Source organism: Tribolium castaneum, chromosome 1 (assembly GCF_031307605.1).
Source record: "Tribolium castaneum strain GA2 chromosome 1, icTriCast1.1, whole genome shotgun sequence".
Lineage (NCBI taxonomy): Eukaryota > Metazoa > Arthropoda > Insecta > Coleoptera > Tenebrionidae > Tribolium > Tribolium castaneum.
The window spans coordinates 9,330,650-9,352,635 of record NC_087394.1 but is presented as its reverse complement, the minus strand read 5'-3'; the positions used below and the strand labels follow the sequence as shown (position 1 = coordinate 9,352,635).

The 21,986-nt window shown below is 31.0% G+C and overlaps 2 protein-coding genes across 8 annotated transcripts in view; one reads left to right on the top strand and one right to left on the bottom strand.

Moving 5' to 3' along the window:
• The first annotated feature begins 822 nt into the window (after positions 1 to 822).
• Positions 823 to 5,832, top strand: LOC103314488 (sensory neuron membrane protein 2). The gene is made up of 10 exons (XM_064359640.1): positions 823 to 1,119; positions 1,170 to 1,900; positions 1,949 to 2,106; positions 2,160 to 2,307; positions 2,361 to 2,618; positions 2,667 to 2,890; positions 4,385 to 4,581; positions 4,636 to 4,754; positions 4,802 to 4,927; positions 4,980 to 5,832. Exons 2-10 carry the CDS (start codon positions 1,772 to 1,774, stop codon positions 5,145 to 5,147), a joined length of 1,527 nt encoding a protein of 508 aa, XP_064215710.1. The 5' UTR covers positions 823 to 1,119; positions 1,170 to 1,771; the 3' UTR covers positions 5,148 to 5,832.
• The window catches only part of LOC658155 (uncharacterized protein), a 31,253-nt gene continuing 14,915 nt past the window's right edge, over positions 5,649 to 21,986 (bottom strand). The window contains exons 1-6 of one of the 7 annotated variants that reach the window (XM_064359642.1): positions 13,533 to 13,633; positions 8,808 to 8,937; positions 8,268 to 8,757; positions 7,902 to 8,039; positions 7,033 to 7,851; positions 5,649 to 6,979 (exon numbers count right to left, since the gene is read on the bottom strand). In XM_064359642.1, coding sequence (XP_064215712.1) covers positions 6,562 to 6,979; positions 7,033 to 7,793 — 1,179 coding nt within the window. In that variant the 5' untranslated portion in view covers positions 7,794 to 7,851; positions 7,902 to 8,039; positions 8,268 to 8,757; positions 8,808 to 8,937; positions 13,533 to 13,633 and the 3' untranslated portion in view covers positions 5,649 to 6,561. Of the gene's footprint in view, positions 6,980 to 7,032; positions 7,852 to 7,901; positions 8,040 to 8,267; positions 8,758 to 8,807; positions 8,938 to 13,532; positions 13,686 to 20,893; positions 20,975 to 21,986 lie in introns of those variants that run through there. The other 6 variants (XM_064359643.1, XM_008200734.3, XM_964564.4 and 3 more) reach the window with 6 other exon arrangements.

The window sequence follows — 21,986 nt, the reverse complement described above, 5'->3', positions numbered from 1 at the left end:
GGACGCTGTAATCGTGCTACAAGGATCAGGATTAAAGGGTTAGTTTACAAAGTTAAAAAAAAAATCTAAAAAAAATTAAGCATAAATTCCTAATGTTATTCATAAAGTTATTTATCGAAAATTTGTATACTTATCTTGTATTTTTTTATTTTCAGTAGGTCTATTCTAAGAAGAAGAGGGAACGAAGAGGACGCTCAGGGTGAGTGAATTTTAATGTTTTCTAAGCGCGGTGAAGTGTGTGAAGTGAAAATGTGAGTGCAACATTTTAGAAAACAGTAAGTATTTATAAGTATCCAAATATGAGTGAAAATTAATTAATCAACTGTAGATAAAACTTAATTCTCTCAAAGCATTTGAAGAAAAGTTTCCAGACATTTGACGAAGCAATTCCTTAACAATGAAAAAAACATTCACAGCAAACTCGAGACTAAGTATATTGTATGAATTTGATTTTGTTTTTTTTTTCACTACTAATTTTTTCAATTTTTTTTTCAGATGTCTCGAGTGACTGAAAGTGCGTGTTGTGAATTTTCGAGTGTTTAACAGACATTTAGTAGTGCGCGATTTTTTACATTTCGAGTGATTAAAGTGCCAATGGAAGGGATCTTCAGGGAACCTGAACGCTGTAATCGTGCTACAAGGATCAGGATTAAAGGGTTAGTTGTCAAAGATTTTTTTTCTCTAAAAAAATTAAGTATAAATCCGTAATGTTATACATAAAGCATTAATCGAAACTTTGTATACTAATCTTGTGTTTTTTTAATTTTCAGTAGGTCGGTTCTAAGAAGAAGAGGGAACGAAGAGGACGCCCAGGGTGAGTGAATTTTAATTTTTTCTAAGTGAGGTGAAGTGTGTGAAAATGTGAGTGCAACATTTTAGAACACAGTAAGTATTTATAAGTATCAAGATATGAGTGAAAATTAATTACTATGTTGTGGGTAAAACGTTAATAAATGTTTCTGAGCGTTTTCTTTAAAAATTCCTGAAAGCGAATGCGGATTTCATATTTTTGTAACAATTTTGACGAAAACTTTGGAACTTTTATTTAATTTTTCCTATTCGTAACACCAAATGAGAGATACGAATTATGAGTACAATATTTTTATAACACAGCAGCAAGTAGGTATTTAGGAGTATACGAGTGTAAGTCGAAATTAATTTTGTTGAAGATGAAACGTACTGTTGCAAAAGCTTTTGGAGAAACTTTTTGGATTTTTGACTGGGGGGAGACGAAGGAGATGCCACATGAGTGAATTTTATTAATTCTTGTGGTTTCCCCATCCTAGTAAATAATTATTGCCAACGTTAACTACATATCACAAATGGAAATTGAAAAATTAATAATTTGTAATGAACTATCCTTTCAACAAATGTCACAGTAAAGTCAGTTCAAAACCGTTGGTTCAGTATATATTGCCTCAAGTTTTTTATCTCTTTTTAGACGTGAATATTCAATACGAACAACGATTTGTTACACGATAACGCAAAATGACTGTACACAATTTTATGACAAATTAAGTAATATTTTGTAAGTGAGTAAAAACGCACTGCTTCCTTGTGTTCCTTCTGTTTAATTAAAATTAATTACGATCAAAAATCAATGTCATAAACAATTTCAAAACAGTTATTTGTGTACATTTAATCGATTATATGTTAAATAAAAATTTAGGTTTTAAGGATAAGTGGGTATAAAAATTTAAACAATAGCTACTTTAAGAACAAATCGAACAATCTATTATAGTACCTAATAGTTTTGGTCAAGCTAGACAAAATGTTTGCTCTACAAATTGGATCAAAAATTATCTTAACGGCGTTATTAATTTCGACGGTGTTGTTGGTACTATCAACATTGTTAATAATTCAAGTTTTTCCTGATGCCATAAGGGACGAAGTTTACAAGGTAAGTAAGTGGAAGTAAAATTTTTTGGGGAAAAATTTCAATTTTTAGAACGTAAAATTGGTAAAAGGGACCGAACAATATGACCGATTTGTGGAGTTACCATTTCCTATCATTTTCAAAGTATATTTTTTTAACGTAGAAAATGTTGACGATGTACAAAACGGGTCGAAACCTGTCGTCCGGGAAAAAGGGCCGTACGTCTACAAGTGAGCAATTTGTGAAACAATGTTACTCAAAACACAAACATTTTTTTTACAAGGCAGTACAGACGAAAAACAATTCTTGCCATAAATGAGGAAGAAGATACAATTTCCTACAAACAAAACGAACGATTTGCGTTCGACAAAGAAGCTTCTGGTAATTTTTCAGAAGACGATTACGTCACAATGCTAAACGCGCCTGTTATTGTATTATTTTCAAATATATTATATATAGTAGAACAAAAAAAAATAATTTTTAGAGCATGCTTCAAATGGCTGAACCATTTCACCAAATGACTGGAGCTTTAGCGCACTGTTTGGATGACATATTCCCGAACATGAGCAGTAATTTTATGCGAGTGAAAGTCAAAGATATTCTTTTTGATGGAGTTAGGTTTTGTGTTAGACATTTATCTATATGTGAAGTTCAGAGAACTCTGGCATGTAGTATAGCAGCAGAGATGAAAAACGTTGAGAAATTATCTGATGATTCTTTGAAGTTTTCCCTTTTTGGCTACGTGGGTATAAAAAGCCAATAACACGAAATATTAATAATTTTAATCCAGAAATCTAAATCTGACGATGGAGTTTATACGGTAAAAAGAGGCATTAAAGATGTACACTCCTTGGGACAAATTATAAGATTGAACAATGCGACATATACTGATTTCTGGAATGGATTAGGTAAAAATACTTCTTGTGATAAGGTTGAAGGCACAGATGCCACTTTGTATCCTCCTGGTGTTGGAAAGGACTCTGTTTTTCAAATCTATTCTACAGATATTTGCAGGTCAGTCCAATTATGCAACTTTTTACCTTCTAATATAGTTAGAGCTTTAAATCGACCATTTTGAGTTCAACTAAATAATTTTCAAAATGGCTGAATTTCCGGAACTTCGTTAAAACTGAGTAAAATGTACTCTAGTTGTAAGTACTCATCTGTCATAGTTTTGGACATATGTTTATTTTTTTGGTAAAATTTTTATTTTCAGGGGTTTATTTAAAATATTACTGTTCCTGAACCATTCACAATAAGTAAATAATTCTTTTTGCTTTGATACCCAAAGGTTCAATGACTATTCCCAAGTCTTTACGATTGTCAATTGTCAAGTTGCAAGGCTAGTATAATTTTTTAAAACGATGATTAAAAAATAAATGATTATAAAACATTTTTTTTAAATAGAATGACCTTGTGTTTTTAATGGCAATCGAAAGAACATCAATTTTTGTGCAGACTTTTATTAACATCTTCTATATCTATCTCTCACAGTTTTTGAAATAATTGCAAAAACATTTTGGCTCATTATTTTCATTTTTAATTAAACAAATTTTTAAAAAATTTGATAAAATCGTGCTATTTATTAAGTGAAATGTTATATTTGTTCACCATTTTCATTCAAGAAGTTCAAAATTCGATGGCAAACTGACTGAGTTACTTTCCATAATTCACAAAGTTATAATAAATTATAATTAAATATTATTGTTTTATTGCTTTTTAGATAATGAACCAGCTAAAAACTAAATAAAATATTGAAGTTTGACAATTGTTGGCCATTTTACAAGGTCTACTTGACTAACTATGAAAATTACGAAGTAAAATCCGTTTTCTGTGATTTTTTTCAAAAACTGTAAGAGATAGGTATAGGACGTATTGATAAAAGTCACCAAAAATATCGATGTCCTTTCGATTGGTGATAAGAAAATATAATCGTTCCATTTGAAAAAATAATTTAGATGTGTTTTTTAAACCATTTTGAAAAAATCATACCAGCCATGAATTTTGACAGTTAACAATTTCGAGAATTCTAGAAAACTTTTCAAACCTTCGACTATCGAATGCAAAAAAAAATACTCACTTATCACAAAGGGTTCAGGAGCTGCGATATCTTAGATAAACCCTTGCAAATGAAAATTTTTTAACAAAAAAATTGATATGTCAAAAATTATGACAAATAAGTACCAACAACTTGAGTAAATGTTACTCAGCTTGAGAAGGTAAATTCAAATATGCAATAAAATATGTGATAACTATTCAAAATTTTAAACTTGGCGTAAATTTTTTGTAGTTCCGAAAGCTCAGCTATTTTGAAAATAATTTATTTGAACTCAGAATGGTCGATTTGGATCGTACACAAAATTTTAAAGCTCTAGCTGTATTAGAAGTTAAAAAGTTTCTAATGTAGACCGTAGAAAAATCACCCTGTGTAATTTATAAAGTATAGTAATTCTTTTATTTCCATTTCCTTATTTTTATTATCCTTTGTTTTTTTAATAATTATTACAGATACGTTGAAATTAAATATTCAAAAGAGTTGCATTATAAAGGCATAAGGGGATATTTATTTACTGCTGATAATTCGACCTTAAGGCCTAAAACGCCCACAGCAGGGGAAGATTGTTTTTGCACGAACAAAACCAAAGGAATTGATGGTAAAAAATCCTGCTTTTTGGATGGAGTTATTGACATGCAGTCATGCACAGGCAAGTTGGTTTATTTTGCCATCAATCTTATTAAAATATATTAAAATTATGTAGGAGTGGATGTGCTGTTATCTTTCCCTCACTTCTTGTGGGCAGATGAAAAATATCTTAAAGGTGTAGAAGGCCTAACACCGAATGAAGATCTTCACAGTACATTCTTGCTCGTAGAACCGGTAAATAATTTCTAGTAGTTTGCACTTATTTAGTTGCTTTATTTTAGGAAACAGGAACTCCGTTACAAGGATTAAAAAGAATTCAGATTAACGCAGTTTTGCGACCAATTCCTTACGCCGATCAAACGAGTAGTCTTCCAAGAGCTGTTTTTCCACTGCTGTGGATAGAAGAAGTGAGGATATACACGTCATAAACCTTATTTTTATTATTCATATTTATTTTAGGGAGTTTCATTAACAGATGAATACATCATGAAACTAAAAGAAATGTACTTCAATAAAGTTGCTATGGTGGACATAATTAAATGGACCTTGCTAGGAACAAGTACAGTTCTCACAATTGTGTTTGCTAGTCTTTATGTGCACAAATATCGGTCAGCTAACTTAAAATAGTCACTGACTTAACCTGAAATTATTTCAGCAATAACTTGTATACATGATATAAATACACAAAAGTCTTTACAGTCATATTTAATTATAATCTAAATGATCTAATAAAAGTAAATGTTAATAGTCTTATAATTGATAATAAAGCGATAAGAATTTTTTGTGGATTGTTTCATTCTCGTGGAGTAACTGGGTATGAAGTCAGACATACAAATTTGTATGACTGGTGGCAGAACGAACGTTAACCAATAAAAGGGCGCCACGTGGATGACAGTCAGTAGCATCCTCGAGTTCTCTTGTTAAGGTTAAGTAAAAGCCGTAGTTAAATAGCCAATTAAAGCACAACATTTCGAAATGACAACTTTTAACAGATTAATTAAAGTAGCAGTAAGTACATACTCAAGCAAAATTTTTTCGTATTTTCATTATAATCTCGTGGACCTCCTACAAAATGATCAACGTCCTGCATTTGTTCCTTAAGGATAGAAGTGGGATAAAAGAAACGACTTTTAATCAAAAACCATATTTTATTTTAAATATGTTACTCATCAATATCAAGATATTAAAATTAATAGGGAACTTCTGACTTAATTCGAGTTTTCACTTAAATTTATGTATTAAGCTGTTGCTAGATTGCGTCAATAGTACGGCTTGAATCTGTTTAACAGTGTTGGCAACGATGATAGAAAAATACATAAATTTATTTGACTTGAAATTAATAATTTACTTAAATTTCGAATATGAAACGTTTCAATTTTTCCTCGTCTATGTGTATAAATATAAGGAACATAAAATTATATCTAAAGTAAATCAATTTCCCAACAAATTACGTTATCAACAATGTTCCTGTGTCTGGAAAAAACCAGATAAAAATTTCATAAGGCACCATCAAGTCACAGTTCCTTTGGAACTAAATACTGCGTTTGTTAAAGAAAACTGCATATTGCCGGTGTTCACGTAAAAATTTTTGGTTCTTGGAAAGTCAAAACAAGTGTTAATGAACACCAACAAAACTTCCAGTTTAAAGTGTTAGTAACTTATACCTAAAAAAATCACAATGGTACATATAAATAACTGAATGAATGTAGAATGTCTCACTATACAAAAAAATTAAACCAAAATAAAGGAATCAATGCAAGGGTCATGAAACAAGATAGTAAGATTATAGCAATCACAGATTGTACTTGCAGTCTACTTTTAAACACTAAAAATAAAGCGTTTTCTACACGTCCCCTTTGGTGCTTGGATCAGAACTAATCTAAACCAGAATCCAAATCGTTGTTGTCTAACTACCGGGTTCCAGCCGGTCACTACTTCGAAACCTTGCAAGGCCTAACTCGAGGCTAGTTACGTTTTAGATTTAGACAGTAATTTAACGGGCAAGGTCCTGTGCACTAGAGACGATAGAAAACCGCCGAAATTATGAACTATTAGCTCTCTCAATGATCCCTTGTATGCTGACATAAGTCCCGGTGGCAAAGCCCACAAACCCGAAGAAAATCAACAAAACGTTCTTCCACAGCCGCCAATTTAGCCTCCCAAAGCCTGGGTCTTCCCAGAAGGTGACTAAATCGATAACAGCCGGGAAGATCAACCCTAACATTGAAAGACACAACGCTCCGACTAGCGAAATCAGACCCTCAAGATCAGGAACGAGAATGGCAATGACCGCGGTCAAAATAACTAAACTAATTCGAATGCTGTATTCTGAGAGGTTGGGCCGCTTGTTGAACAAACCCTTCAAACTCTTCCAGATGATCTCCATGGGGACATAGAACTGCAAAGCATACGTGAAGAAAACCGCAACTGCGATCATCAGTTTCACGGACTGTCCCAATCTGAAAAAAATGAAGATATTATTTGGGGTTAATTGTTATAAGGGGTGACTTACGGTTCAGTTTCTGGAAGATTTAGCGTTATGCTGGGTTGTGTGTGCGTGCCGTATTTGAGATAACCCAGGAAACCGGTCGTGGCGTACAAAAGAACGACCACAAACATTCCAATGTTTAAAACACCAGGACATCCGATAAAGTGAGTTGGTGTCTTCATGTTGTTTTCGAGAGGCATTACCACGCCAATGCCTTCCAAGGCAAAGATAACGGTACCAAAGAACTTTGGTAGTTTTGTGAATTCGACAATTTTGGGCCTCTCGTCAAGAGAGGGCATCTCGTTAATGAGATAGTAGTAGGTTATGCCCATTCCAGAGGCGACCAGGATGTTGGCAATCATAGATAGTGGCGACAAGTATTTCAGATTCCTTATCAAATTGATTAGGATAAGGAGGGGTAGGAGGGCGGCCATGTAAATCTTAATGTCTTGATGAGTGTCCTTCGGCGTGTAATTGTCAACAACTTGCTTAATATTCTCGGCAACAAACATGATGTACACACAGCAACAGCCCAGGAGGTCTATTACAAGGAACAGATTGATCATTGCTTTGGCAAACTTGGCCCACGGACGAATCGATTGCGGGCCAGCGAGGAACGCAGCTTCGGCCACTTCTGCGTAGCCTAGAGACGGAACTCGGTTTCTTCTACACAAGGCATGAGCGCTTTTTACCAATATGTGCACGCAGTACGTACAGATGCTGCCGATTGCAAACGTGCAAAACAATCCAAAGAAGAGACCAGCATTGGCGAAAGCCATGGGCATTGCCAGAATCCCACTGCCCAAGCTCCCTTTCAGCAAATGAATGAGAGTGTCCAAGTCACTGTAAGTCGAAGTGTAATTTTTGCAATGAAATTTTTTCCACAAACTTACGATGTTGGGTGGTCGAGTTTGCGGTGGGCAAATGGGTCGTAATCCCCCAACTCCTCATCCCCACGTGCTGCGTTAACCAAAGGTACTGTCGAGCCATTGGCCGAAGGCACAGTCACTTCATTTTTTTCACATTTATAACTGAAAATGACCCGAGTTAGACAGTGGGCTCGACTTGGATGCGAAGAGAAAGATGTTAGATTCATTAGTGCAAAACATAGACTGACTCAATGGATTATGGATAAAGGGATCTTCGAGTCTCGCCGAAATGATGCAACTTGGTTACATAAGATAAGACTTGGGCGAGGTTCGAAGTCGGGACGAGACGGATGAGTTGAAAGAATGTAAATGTAAAAAAAATATATTTACGTTCAAGAACTGAAGGAAGGAATAAAACTTGAATTTGCAAGTCTACAATACTTTCTGTACAAATCGTACTTTAAAACTTAAGAAATATAGGTAATTGTACCGTTGATCGTCCTTCTAATTCCGTAGCTCCCCAGCACAACCACATCGCAACAGGTGCGGTAGAAGCACTTCTAGCAGCTCCGGTATATGCCAATAATCTTACAAAACTTACAAAATGTAATCAAACAACACTATGATCAAACCATGTATATACGCACGACGCCTTGGATCATTTCAACGATTCGCTCTGATTTTTTAGCTAGTTATTAGTAAAAACCGTTGGCAACTCCACAACGTACAATTCCAGACATCAAGTTACGCAATATCGCGATAAGGAATCAAGTGCGTCCCAAATTGTACGTTGCAGTGAGGAGGAAGCGCCCTGACGGACTTGTCGTCTGCAAATATACATGGTTTTTAAATCACTCAAGTCCAATCACCAGTACTAAGTCTGTAATTAAATAATTTGATTTCTGTTGAGATAAGTAAAAATTCTGATACCTTCAAAAAGAAGCTTTGTGATGTCGGTGAATGAATGTATTATTAAGAGATGGAGCTTTTGTACTTACTTAGTCATCACTACTGTGTTAACACCACCCTTTTTCTGGTCTACTTGAGCTATGAGTTTAGGCTGGAACAAAGTAGAACGTTACTTGCGCAAAAAACAACTATTTGTGGTTATATATATGAAGGACCGTTTTATAGTCGCAGAAATCTTACAAGTGGACACTTCACTTTACTCTATCAATGATATCAGTAAATAATTAGGTAAATTCAAAATATTCCACAAAAAATAATGGAAAAAATAAGATTGTTCAAGACAAACGTCCTCCTTTTAAGGTGCTGCTGATTGGGTATTTTTTAATTTTGAATGAAATTAAAACACTTTTTTCTTCGGAAAAATGGTCAGGTCAGGTCAGGCAAAGTACAAAGTTGAAAAATACTTTATCAATACTTTTTCGTATTTCGTAAAATGACGTTTTCCATTATCATTTTACAAAAGAAGATTTCTCTATGATGACGCAATTGCCTAAACATCCGAAAAGCCGAAATATGAGATAACTATTATCAGTTAATAAACCTATGCCCACCTATAGAGTAACAAAATTATGAAATAATCTTATGGAAACTTAAAAAAAATGCTGGGTGAGGTCAATTTTCTTTTTAAACTAAATTTAAAATAATTCATCTTTTAGTTTTTGAGTAACTACACCATAAAAAATAGAACCTCCACTTTTTTGCCATTTCGATAGAATTATAAAATTGTAAAAACTTATTAACTTCTTCTTGTTAAAAGTATTTTTTGTGGCAAAACAATTAGATACTTGTCCAATTTAGAGGAAAAAACTATTTTTTTACTAAGTGGACTACAAAATTTAAAAAAATTGAAAAACATTAAATTAAAGATTAAATTAAAAAATATTTTCAGTTTTAACAGGATTATTTCACTTAAGAGTGAGTCACTTAAAAGTCTTAGGTTTTTATTGTATCTTAAAAAATTACAATCACAAAGAAATGAGCGTTTATTATTACATCGCTGTACTTTCTTCTTTGCTCTATACATGTGAAGTTTTTCTAATTTTCTTTACAATTACTTATAATAAAAATAGATTAAATGATTAATAAGAAGTCTGAAAAAAATATAAGTATTTTTTTATTATTATCTATTCATTCTGATGATATGGTAGCGCTCAGCTCCGTTTGCGTGTGCGTCATCTGACATTTCTGTCACTACGTTTACATAGCAGGGGCATAGCGGTGACAAACTATCAAATATTTTTTGAGGTTACGAAGTGTTTAAATTATAAGTTGTTACAAAAAATACAGATTCACAAAACAAGAACTAATAAACGCAGAATCAAAAACCTAACGAAACGCAAATCACAAAACACAATAAACGAACAGAAAATACTTGCGATTAACACCGATAACACTTTCGACAACCATGCGACGACGTCTATAATTTACTGTCAATGTCAGGTTGACAAATTCGTGACACTTGACGGTGTTGTCGAAGTGCACATGTAAATTAATGTTCAAGGATACCACCCTTAGATACCCCTTAGTTGTTTAAATTTGCATTGTTTTTGATAATTTTTTTACAGCTTTGTGTTGGTAATGAAAAAATGAAATTGATGACGCACACGCAAATCGAGCTGACCGCCACTATAGTATATATTCAGAAATAAGCTAAACTCAGCGTTGTCTTGTGCAAATGTAAAATACTAGCATTTCGTAGAATTGTATGTACTTTTTTTAAAACTTTGTTATGTAACTTTGCCTAAAATTTCAGCAGTTAAAAGATCTACCGAAATTCCTAAAAAAAAAATAGAAGTTTCCATTAAAAAATACATAAAATGTAAAATTTTAAACCAAATTGAGAACTATATATTTTTTTACAAAATAAAATATTTGATTTAAAGTATATCCAAAATGTCCGTTCGTTAAAAAATAAAAAATCCTAACCTGGTGGACAAATCGATTTCGAAGTACTAATTAATGTTTTTGAATTTTTTAATTATCGACTTTAATTTTTTTTAATTATTAATTAAATTAATAATTAAATAATAAAATAATTAAAATAATTAATAATTAAATTAATTTTTAATTTCATAAAAAAGTATGAGAAATTCTATCATCCGAAATACTTTAATATTTTTATCTTCATTTGGTTTATTAGGATTATTATACTTGGAGCGTGAATCACCTAAAAGTATGTAGATTTTTATTGTATTTCAAAAGCTAAAAATCACACAGACATGGGAGATTGCTATTGAATACTTTATTTTTTGCTCTATTCATGTGATTTTTTTTACAATTACTTAATAATATAATATAATATAAATAAATAAATTATTAACATGAAGTCGCTGAAAAAACGTTATTATTATTTCTGATGATATTCTGAAACAAGCAATGCTCACCGTTATTTTGTGTAAATATTATGTAAAAAAATTGTCCCTAGTTTAAAAAAAAGCTTCAAAAAAATTATTCGTTATGTAATTTTGACAAATAAAAAAGGGTAACTCAAATTATTTGGGAATTTAAAATTCGATTACAATAAATAAATTTGGGCGAAAAAAACACATTTTTTTTTACGAGAATAACAATTTTTTTAACAGAATTTTTGCATATAACATTTAATATGCAAGCATTGTTTCTTTCAGAATTTATTTATTTGTAGAACAATTCTGAAATATATCACAAACATTAAGCAAAAAATTAAGTATTTAATAGCATATTTCTGTTATAACAAAGTAGTTTTTAAGATACGGTAAGCATACATTTTTGACTCATCCTGTATCTTACATGAATAAACGATTAAGGGATCTCCAATTGTCTTGACAACTTTAAGACATAATTTTAAGAGGAAGTGAAAAAAACTAAGTAACTACAGAGATATTAGTTAAAATACATATTAACTAAATTGAAATGTTCATTTCAATTAATAAATGATTTGTGTTGCTAAAAAATCAGCGCTAAAATTAGAGTTGATTTAAAACTTGACCTAACAAACCGTTTGCGAAGAAGTGACCTACCTGAATTGGCATTGTTTCTCTCGTAAAACCGTAAAAAAGCGATAATTTCTCCCAAACACAATACGTCGTTATGGGTGAAATTATGCTTATTATGAACTTCGAGTATAGAATAGAAATCGTTTTACGAGTGCGCTAACTTGTTAACATTCCTAGCTTTTCTATTCTGCTGCACCGGCTCTGAATTTATAAATTGCGCAGTTTTAGTTGCAGGTAAATGACCTTCTCGGTAATCCTCAAGTTACCTTTCGAACAACTTTGACGGTTTCATCTACTTTTGGTGTCATGCTCCAATTAAAAAATTCACACTACTTTGCGGAATTCAAATAACGAAGCGAAGAAATTATGGCCTGACCCAAATAACTTTTCTTATTATAATCAAAATTTGCGAATTTTGCGGCCTTTGAGACTCGCCTTGATCTACAAAAACCACTGCCAACACTGATCGAATTCAACGTGAAACACTCCTTGCTGTGTGCAATGAAGGGTCAAGACAATTGAATCGTTTGGCAAAAACATCGATCTTGAACATTCGGAACATCCGATTTAATTCATTTATTTGCGACATATAGTCATTATTATTACGCAGGGAAACACTATCACAGAATAATAGAGTTTCAGCTACTCAGCTGAATTTTTGCTGGACAATAGCATGGAAAATTTATCCCTAGAACTGGTCTCAAAAGGGGTAGGCAAACAAATTAACCTTTCGGGACCGGATTTTGGAGCGTGTTGGAACCTGTCCAGAAAACGTGCATGTTTGAACACGTGCACAGTTGGCAAACCGACTTTTGGCCAATATCCATGTAAAATTGTCCCAGGTGATACGCCACTGGTTCATTAAAGTGGGGGTACTAACCACGTGTCTCAAGGCTGTACTACTCTTGACAACAATAAATATTTATGACAAAAGTGACGAAATAAATACACAGTGTAATTCACCGAAATTTGTACGATGATTTCGAAAAAAAATTACACCTCATTAAGCGTTTCCATAAATAGGCGAGCCTTGCATTTTCATGAACCGTTCATGAATGAAAATAATTAAAATATCCGTGATTTTATCATCACTGAGCGCCTTGAATAACTGAATTTTTGAAAAAAAAAACGAAATAGTCGGAACATGAAATTGTGAAAGTTGTTCGAAATCATGTAAATGTGTGTTATTATCATCCTAATGTTTATTGCCAAACGTGTCTAATTGGTTTTATTTTTGTCAGTTGCGTCATTGAAATTTTTCGGGAAAAATGCGAGTAAAAGCATCGAAAAATGTCACACCGAACCGCTTCTTTGCTGGTAATTTTCCACTACATCGCGCGACCAGATGCGGCTTTTATTTGCTCTTTGGATAAAATTTAGCAAAATTAACGCGTTTTTCGTCCGTTCGTTTAATCCAGACTTTATCAAATCTAATCAGTTGAGCCGAACCCATCGATTATCAATCGAATCGATTAAAAATTTGCGACTCCACGATTATCACAAAACCGACGTTAAAAATTGCTTACGTCGTATATTTCCGGTTGCGGTTCCATTTCCGTTGCCGAAAACCCGCAAATAACAACGCGAAAATAACGCAGATGGGATTATTTACTCGAAAAATTTAAGTCAACATAAAAAAGGGGGCTGGCGCCCGGCCAAAATTTTAGTGCGCTCGCTTTTAATTTTTTTGAATTGATTGTTTTAAATTTACCTTGCATGCCTCATGTAGAGGTACCGTTCCAGATTTTCGAGACATTTTTTCTAACCAAAACACACACTAACACACGTGCAAGTACCTCCCTGCTTGATACAATTCGATTATATAAAGAAGTTTTCTGTACCTAAGTATATAATAGCGCGTTTGAATGAAGAGGGGGGGGTGGTCATGCGTAGTGTTCAAGCTAATTTAAACCGATGAATTTGTGGCCGGATTGTTTGATCGATGCGAAAAGGCATTAATTGGGGCTAAAAGTGTTTATTAAGTGCTAAATAATTTTAGTTATGACGATTTTAACGACACAAAATGGTACAGATCTCGTGTGAGGTTGCTGAAGAAAATAATTATAAATAATTTATTGTTAAAAATCATAAAAAATTGCAAATCATTGTTATAAATAAAACATTAAAATACATTTTTCAGAATAATTGGACTAGTGCATACTGTGACGTGTCTTAAAATGTGCATAACTTTTTTTTACGAACGAGGAAGATAAAATTTATTTGAGCAACACAGTCATTATAAATTTTCCAGCATTTTCATCTTCTTTATCTATCGCAAACAACCACAATTTATGAAAAATAAATTTTATTAAAATACAGTTCTAAAGTATTTCCGGTTGAACGAATATTTTTGAACAAATTAATGTAATTTAATATTCTAATTTATAGCATAACTGATATACAAATTTATTCGTTAGATAACTCTCCAAAAAATACAAGTGGAAATTAAACAGAGACAGATTTTTTTAATTCATTGCTTATTATAGATAATGCTTAAAAATCACTTCGAAAGTTCAAGCGAAAGTTCATAAAAATCAAAATTAAATTATTAAAAAACAAATCCTTATACAGTTTATCACAAAAATCTATCAATTTAAGAAAAGAACAAATTAAGATCAAGATATAAGTTTGTTTATTGCAATCTTTTTTTTTTCTAAAATTTGTATTATACTAATTTATGTATACTTTGGTTATAGTATACCGTCATTTGCATTTTTTTATTTTTAGTCGATATTTCAGAATTTTTAATTATTTCTATTACTGAATTCATAAATTACTTGGAGAAAAAAAGCAAAATTTTAACCACAAACGTAGGGTTTGTGTGATTAACTGATTATTAGTCTATTATTTTTGGTAGATACATTTTTTTACAAATAGTACTACATATTTTTTGTTGTTATTTTACTTAGAATCAAGCTTAGAATTGAAAAAAAAAACGCGGCGCATTTCTGCAAAATTAGTTCGATTGTTGAAGTCTTACTGTACTTATACCTAGCTAAAATAAATCTCAATTTTTTTACAAAATTTATAGCATGTGGTATAGAATTGTAGATTGATGAACTGAAGCGACAGAATATAATCTAATACCCTAATTTACATCACGAGAGACATAAAAAATTATTTAACTACTAAGATATATTGTTAAATAATTGTATTACGGAAAATTCAGACAATTCAGACTTCTTAGGAACATACATTTTTGACGTAGGCTTCACCTTTATAACATTGAGTAAAATGAACCATGCGTTTATGTTGATAAATTTTAGGTTTTATCATACTGTAATAAAATAAAAATGTGTTTAATTGCTGTTTAAATATGAACAAATCACTTTAGAAACATGATTACATGTTTCTAAATATAAAAAATATTTCTTCACTATGGAAAAAATTAGAAAGTATTATTATCAAAACAGAACTGTTATTTATTTGTCAAAATATACTTAGTTTTTTTTTAAACTGATTTACTAACGGGTCAATTCATTATGAGATCTATAAATGCAGAATTAAAAAATTTAATTTTAGATTTGTTTAGATTCGTCCTTGTGTAATTTATGTATAAAAATAATAAATTTAATCAAAATTTCGACGAGTTGATGAATTATTTTCTCTGGCTCTAGATATTAATAACGGTGTATAAGAAGTTTTTATTTTATATATTTATTTTTTGAAGACGTCATATCTCAAGAAATAATTTTCTGATTTTTTTGGTAATTTTTTTATTGAATAATACAAAACATCCATTATATCCAAAATGGTACGTAATTTCACAAAAAATCGTTAGTCAAATACCATAAAAATTTTGTCCGAATGTTAGTTGAAAAAAGATTAAAAAACATGTTCTAGAGTTCGAACCAATTTATTTGTCTTCTGGCGTCATACTACCATGTGTTTTACTCTTTTATTAATTTGTTTGTAATTTATTTATTTGTAATGTTTTAAAAAGGGCTGAAGATGGACCAGTTGGTTCGAAACTTGTTCCTTAATGAAGATGACGAACGGTCCTGATTAAAAAAAATTAGAAAGTTTTCAGGCAATGAGAAAAAGAGTTCTCTTTACTTCGATTTCTTAATACTTTTTTTTGGTGTAGACTGAGCCCATATTTCCCAAGAAATCTTGCTTCGAAAAAAAATGTCGACCATAAACCCTATATTTAAGATGGGATAAAATTTTTTGGTCGCTTAGAAAATTCAGTTAATCACAAGTCACAATAAACAAGTTAAATTTCAGTGTAATTCGGATGGATTTTTATAAAAATTTTCTAAAAAGGAAAAAAACTATTATGCAAAGGTAGATAATATTTAGCGGTAATGAGAATATCAAAAACCAAAAAGCTTTACTTTATGCTTGTTTTTTGACAATATTTTATACTTTGTATGTGGTATTTGACTTAGGATTTTTTTCTCCATTTTTGTGAAAAGTTTTTACTTTGCCTACGCATTTATTCTGTTGCCGGATAAGCTGACAAAGTAAAAAAATTGGGCTCATTTTAAAAAGAACCTTTTCTAAAAAATTATGGACGCATATTTTTGTAAATCTTAAAATTTATAACTATTATTAAATAACTAGACCTAACCACATGAAAAAATACATTCTTATAATAAACTATTTTAGAATTCCGTAGTTCGATTCCAAAATTTGTATTTCGTCAAAGTGTGGCAAATTTTTTCTTGAAATAAAAGCACAAATTTTTTGGACCGTTTTTATTATGTATTCCATTTCACCTCTTTGGATTCTCTCAGATGACTCATCTCATTTCTCATCTCATCCCACATTCTCCTCGTTGGTTTATTCGAGTATACAGTACGACCTCAATAATCCGACCTAATAATGCTGAATGTTCGGATTTCACTTTTTTTGATTTATCGAAGCCCTTTTATTTACAACCCGAAATCTCGCAAAAACTCAAATTTTTTGTCTAAAAATTTTGCCTTTTTTTTATTTTTTTCGATGAATGCCTAACTTCAGAGTTTTTCGATGGGTTCGGATAATCGAGGTTGTACTGTACTCTTTTATAACAATTTTGAATGTGTACACCTTGTTTCTTCGTCTGTTTTATGATTTTTCTAGTTTGTTGTCCAAAATTATCAATACCTTGGGTGTCAGAAACCTTTCTCGTTTATTGTGGGTGCACCAGTTTCAGTCGTTTTGCTCTCTTCCCATATACAGCATTCAAATATTCACATACCTACATCAATACACTTTAATTATCCTCTTAAATACCTAACACCACACTTTCTATTCATCTACATGCGTTTTCACATTATTTGGCTAATTAAAACATGTCAACATACATTCATTCATACAGTTTAATTAATATCGCCCAAGTATTTATAAGTAAGCCAAAATATTCTAAATTTAAAACTTGTTTTGTAAACTCTGTCTATTTAAAAATGATTCGGTCTGGTGAGGAGTGACAGTGGCGCACTTTTGATCAATTACAATAATATTGTTTTAACGAGATAGTTGTAGATAATATCCTGCGAAAACACTAATCGAGTGCCAAGCGGTTGTAATTGTCGATTCAAGAAAGCGATTCAATAAACTCTGACGCCATCCACTGTGTCAGATTTACCTCATGTAGTAATTGAGCGAAGCTCTTGGCATTACGTTGAATTTTCGGAGTCAAGAGTGCAAACCAATTGTTGAGTTCTATTTTAAGCATTTAAATAGATCACTTATTACCATATTTGCCAATAATGAATTGTGTTTATTTCGACCTTTGTCCGTCCCGTTGCCAATGAAGATGATATGTAAACATTCAACTGGCCGACGTCCAAATAATCGACGCCAAAGACGCCTTAGTTGCGTCACCATTTTCGTGTATTTTGAGGCGATTTTGTAATTAACTCAATAGTGACGAGACTCACGTGATGAGCGAAATGTTTGTCGATTATATCAAAGAAAAATGGGAGATGAATGGTCGTCTTGTATGGAAATCTGGTAGTGTCACAGAATAAATAAAGCAAAAAGTAACCTTCATTTGCATAAACGTGTCAGTACCTTCGTTTAAACTTTGCTTTTAACGCTAATTTAATTAACTTACTCCGACTCGTAACTTCCAGTCACGTTGTTTACTGGAACACATGGCACATCATTTACCTATTCAGGTTTATCTAATGAAGCGTTCGGTGTTAAAATCGATAGCTTTTATTGATGCGATAAAATAATGGATGGGAAGAAAACACTCAAGTTCACAGTGGAATACGAAATTTCTGCATACTTTTTACTACTTACCTAATTGAATTAAACGATCGCAAATATACGAGAAAAAGAATTCTATTTTTATTTCTTACGTATTAAAATGTACAGGTTGTCCCATTTATGACACCCACTATAACTGACGTCACTATTGTTATACCAACAATTTTTGTTTCATTTAGTAATTAATACCTTTCTCTAAACCAAACTATACATCTGTATTTCAAATTTAGAAAATATCTGCTGTAGGTGCAACTTGAAACACCTTGTGTCTGTCTTCAAATTTCGAATTGTTTAATAGTGCACAAGGTGGGTCTCCTCAATAACTAATAATCAGACAGAACTCAGCGTTTGATATTAAATACTTAATTTCTTCTCTATCTATGTTAATTTTTCTACAATTTGTCTACAGTTCCGTTATTATTAAAATTAATTAAATAATTGTAAGTTGTAAAAAATTACTATGTCTTATTATGTTGTTCTGTGCAGAAAATCTGTGAAACAAATTTCGATTGTCCCAACAAATAACTAATTAAATATTTTAAGGATCGTTTACAGATATTTTTTTTAATTTTAATTATAGGGAACTATCGAACTGTAAAATAATTATGACAAAGTCACATGTAGAGATGTAGAGAGAAAATTTAAGTGTATTTAAGAACAAACGCTGATTTCTGTGGAATTATCATTAGTTTTTGAGATCTAGTAAAATAGTAGACTGACCTTATAGGTACTACAGACATTATAGATCACCAAATTAATGTCACTGTTCTATCTGAAGTTAAACAAAATTTTTGATTAAATTTTGAGAATTACTAAGTAGTACGGTCCTTTTGAATATCCAAGGTGTCTCAGAAAGAAAGTTACAGCACAATATTTTTTACTGAAACACTCGATGTTTTCTTCATTTTTAGGTCTAGTTTTCGTACTCTTTGATTTTTTAAACATTTTAACAAATACACAGTATTTGAAGAGAAAACACAAAAAATTAAGACACTTTCCCACTGGAATTTTTAAAGTTAACCTTCTTTTTAATTATCGTTGTGTAGACAAAATTTTTGATTGAAATTTTGAGAGTTACTAAATAGTATCATCCTTTTGAAATGTCCAGGTTGTCTCAAAAATAAGTTACAACGCAATTTTTTTAATGAAACACTCGATATTTTCTTTATTTTTATGTCTAGTTTTCAGTGCTCTTTAATTTTTAAACATTTTAACAAATACATAGTATTTGAAGAGAAACCACAAAAAGTTAAGAGACTTTCCAACTGTAATTTTTAAAGTTAACTTTCTTTCTAATTATTGTTTTGTAGACAAAATTTTTTGGATTGAAATTTTGAGAGTTACTAGATAGTACCATGCTTTTGAAGTGTCCAGGTTGTCTTAGAAATAAGTTACAACACAATATTTTCAACGAAACACTCGATATTGTCTTCATTTTTAGGTCTCTCTTTAATTTTTTAAACATTTTAACAAATACTCATTATTTCAAGAGAAAACACAAAAAGTTAAGACACTTTACAACTGGAATTATTAAAATTAAACTTCTTTCTAGTTATCGTTTTGTACACAAAATTTTTGATTGAAATTTTGAGAGTTACTAAATAGTACCATCCTTTTGAAGTGTTCAGGTTGTCTCAGAATTAAGTGACAACACAATATTTTTTAATGAAACACTCGATGTTTTCTTCATTTTTATGTATAGTTTTCGTGCTCTTTAATTTTTGAAATGTTTTAACAAAAACACAGTATTTGAAGAGAAAACACAAAAAGTTAAGAGACTTTCTAACTGGAGTTTTTAAAGTTAACCTTCTTTCTAATTATCGTTTTGTAGACAAAATTTTTGATTGAAATTTTAAGAGTTACTAGATAGTACCATGCTTTTGAAGTGTCCAGGTTGTCTTAGAAATAAGTTACAACACAATATTTTCAACGAAACACTCGATGTTGTCTTCATTTTTAGGTCTCTCTTTAATTTTTTAAACATTTTAACAAATACTCATTATTTCAAGAGAAAACACAAAAAGTTAAGACACTTTACAACTGGAATTATTAAAATTAAACTTTTTTCTAGTTATCGTTTAGTACACAAAATTTTTGATTGAAATTTTGAGAGTTACTAAATAGTACCATCCTTTTGAAGTATCCAGGTTGTCTCAGAATTAAGTGACAACACAATATTTTTTAATGAAACACTCGATGTTTTCTTCATTTTTATGTATAGTTTTCGTGCTCTTTAATTTTTGAAATGTTTTAACAAAAACACAGTATTTGAAGAGAAAACAAAAAGTTAAGACACTTTCTAACTGGAGTTTTTAAAGTTAACCTTCTTTCTAATTATCGTTTTGTAGACAAAATTTTTGATTGAAATTTTAAGAGTTACTAGATAGTACCATGCTTTTGAAGTGTCCAGGTTATCTCAAAAATCAGTGCCAACACAGTATTTCTTAATTCTCGATGTTTTCTTAATATTTAGGCCTAGTTTTCAATGCTGTTTAATTTTTGAAACATCTAAACAAAAACACAGTATTTAACGAAAAAACACATGAACATGAAAACATGAAAATGAAAATGAAAAACATGAAAACATGAAAACACTTTACAACTGGAATTATTAAAGTTAAACTTCTTTCTAGTTTTCTTTTTGTAAACAAAATTTTTGATTGAAATTTTTAGAGTGTACGATTCTTTTGAATCAATCCAGGTTGTCACAAAAATCAGTGGCAACACAATATTTTTTAATAAAACACTCGATGTTTTCTTAATTTTTTGGGTATAGTTTTCGGTGAAACAACGCAAGCAGTGAGTGTAAAAATAATACTTAAAAAATTCAAAAATACCTTCAAACACTCCCAAAAATTTAAAATAATTTACCTCTAGGCTTGGATCTTGCAATTTTTCCAGAAGCTCCACTAGAACTTTCAATAGTAAGTTGGACATAGAGATCTGATACAATGTAGGGATTTGGAGAGAAATTATTTGAAGTAAGGGTAAAGGAGAACTAAACTTATCAGTTGTTATACATATTTTACTTGTAGATATGTGTATATATTGTAGTTTACGTTTACATAAATGATAAGAAATAAATGGTTTCTTTCAATGAATTAGAAAAGAATGGATATAGTCCTTATCAGCGTTAGCTAAAAATTTGTAAAGCAGTCTACTTCATATGAATTATAATACTGTGCAAAATATTTAAAAACAATACATGCGCACTTACTGATATACAGGGTGGTACAACGAAAATTATAGTCAAGACTATTTTTTCATCAATCGAAAATTTTAGTACCATCACATCCATAACACTTCGACAGTGAAAGTTATTAATTTTAATTTTGTAAATTTTTCCTTATGTATAAACAGTACCTACACACAATTTAGTATTAAATAAAACTGTTAAGAGATATTTTAAACTTGCAGTATAAATTATCATATCGCAGAATTAAGATCACCCTGTATAAGTTTTCGAAAAATTCAGTTTGAGAAATCGGAAACACTTAAATATCAGAATCGTATTCAAAGTAGTTTAAAATTGTTAGACAGATAGAGCTCTTTATATATAATAATAGTAATTAAACGTAAAATACGGTTATATAAAATTTAAGTGCAAGCAAATTTTAATACATGATTATTGTAATTTGTTCTAATCTTGTATTAAATTTTAATTCGCTTTCTGTCAACCGATCCAGATAATTTGACAGCTAATATGCATAATGTTTTATCTGTTGGCGTAAATATTGTCTTAAAAGAGATAAGTAAAATTATTTAGAAACCAGTGAATCAAGGTTTGCTCATTTTTACTGTAATTTACATTAACTATAAGCAGTATAAGCCATTTGTTTAATTTATTATTCGTTTTTAATCTATACCTAAGTAATGTTAATACGTATTTAAGAAGCAAAAATATTAGCAGTTTATATAACTAACTACAAACAGTGGTATTTGTTTATGTCGGACAGTGTCGTTT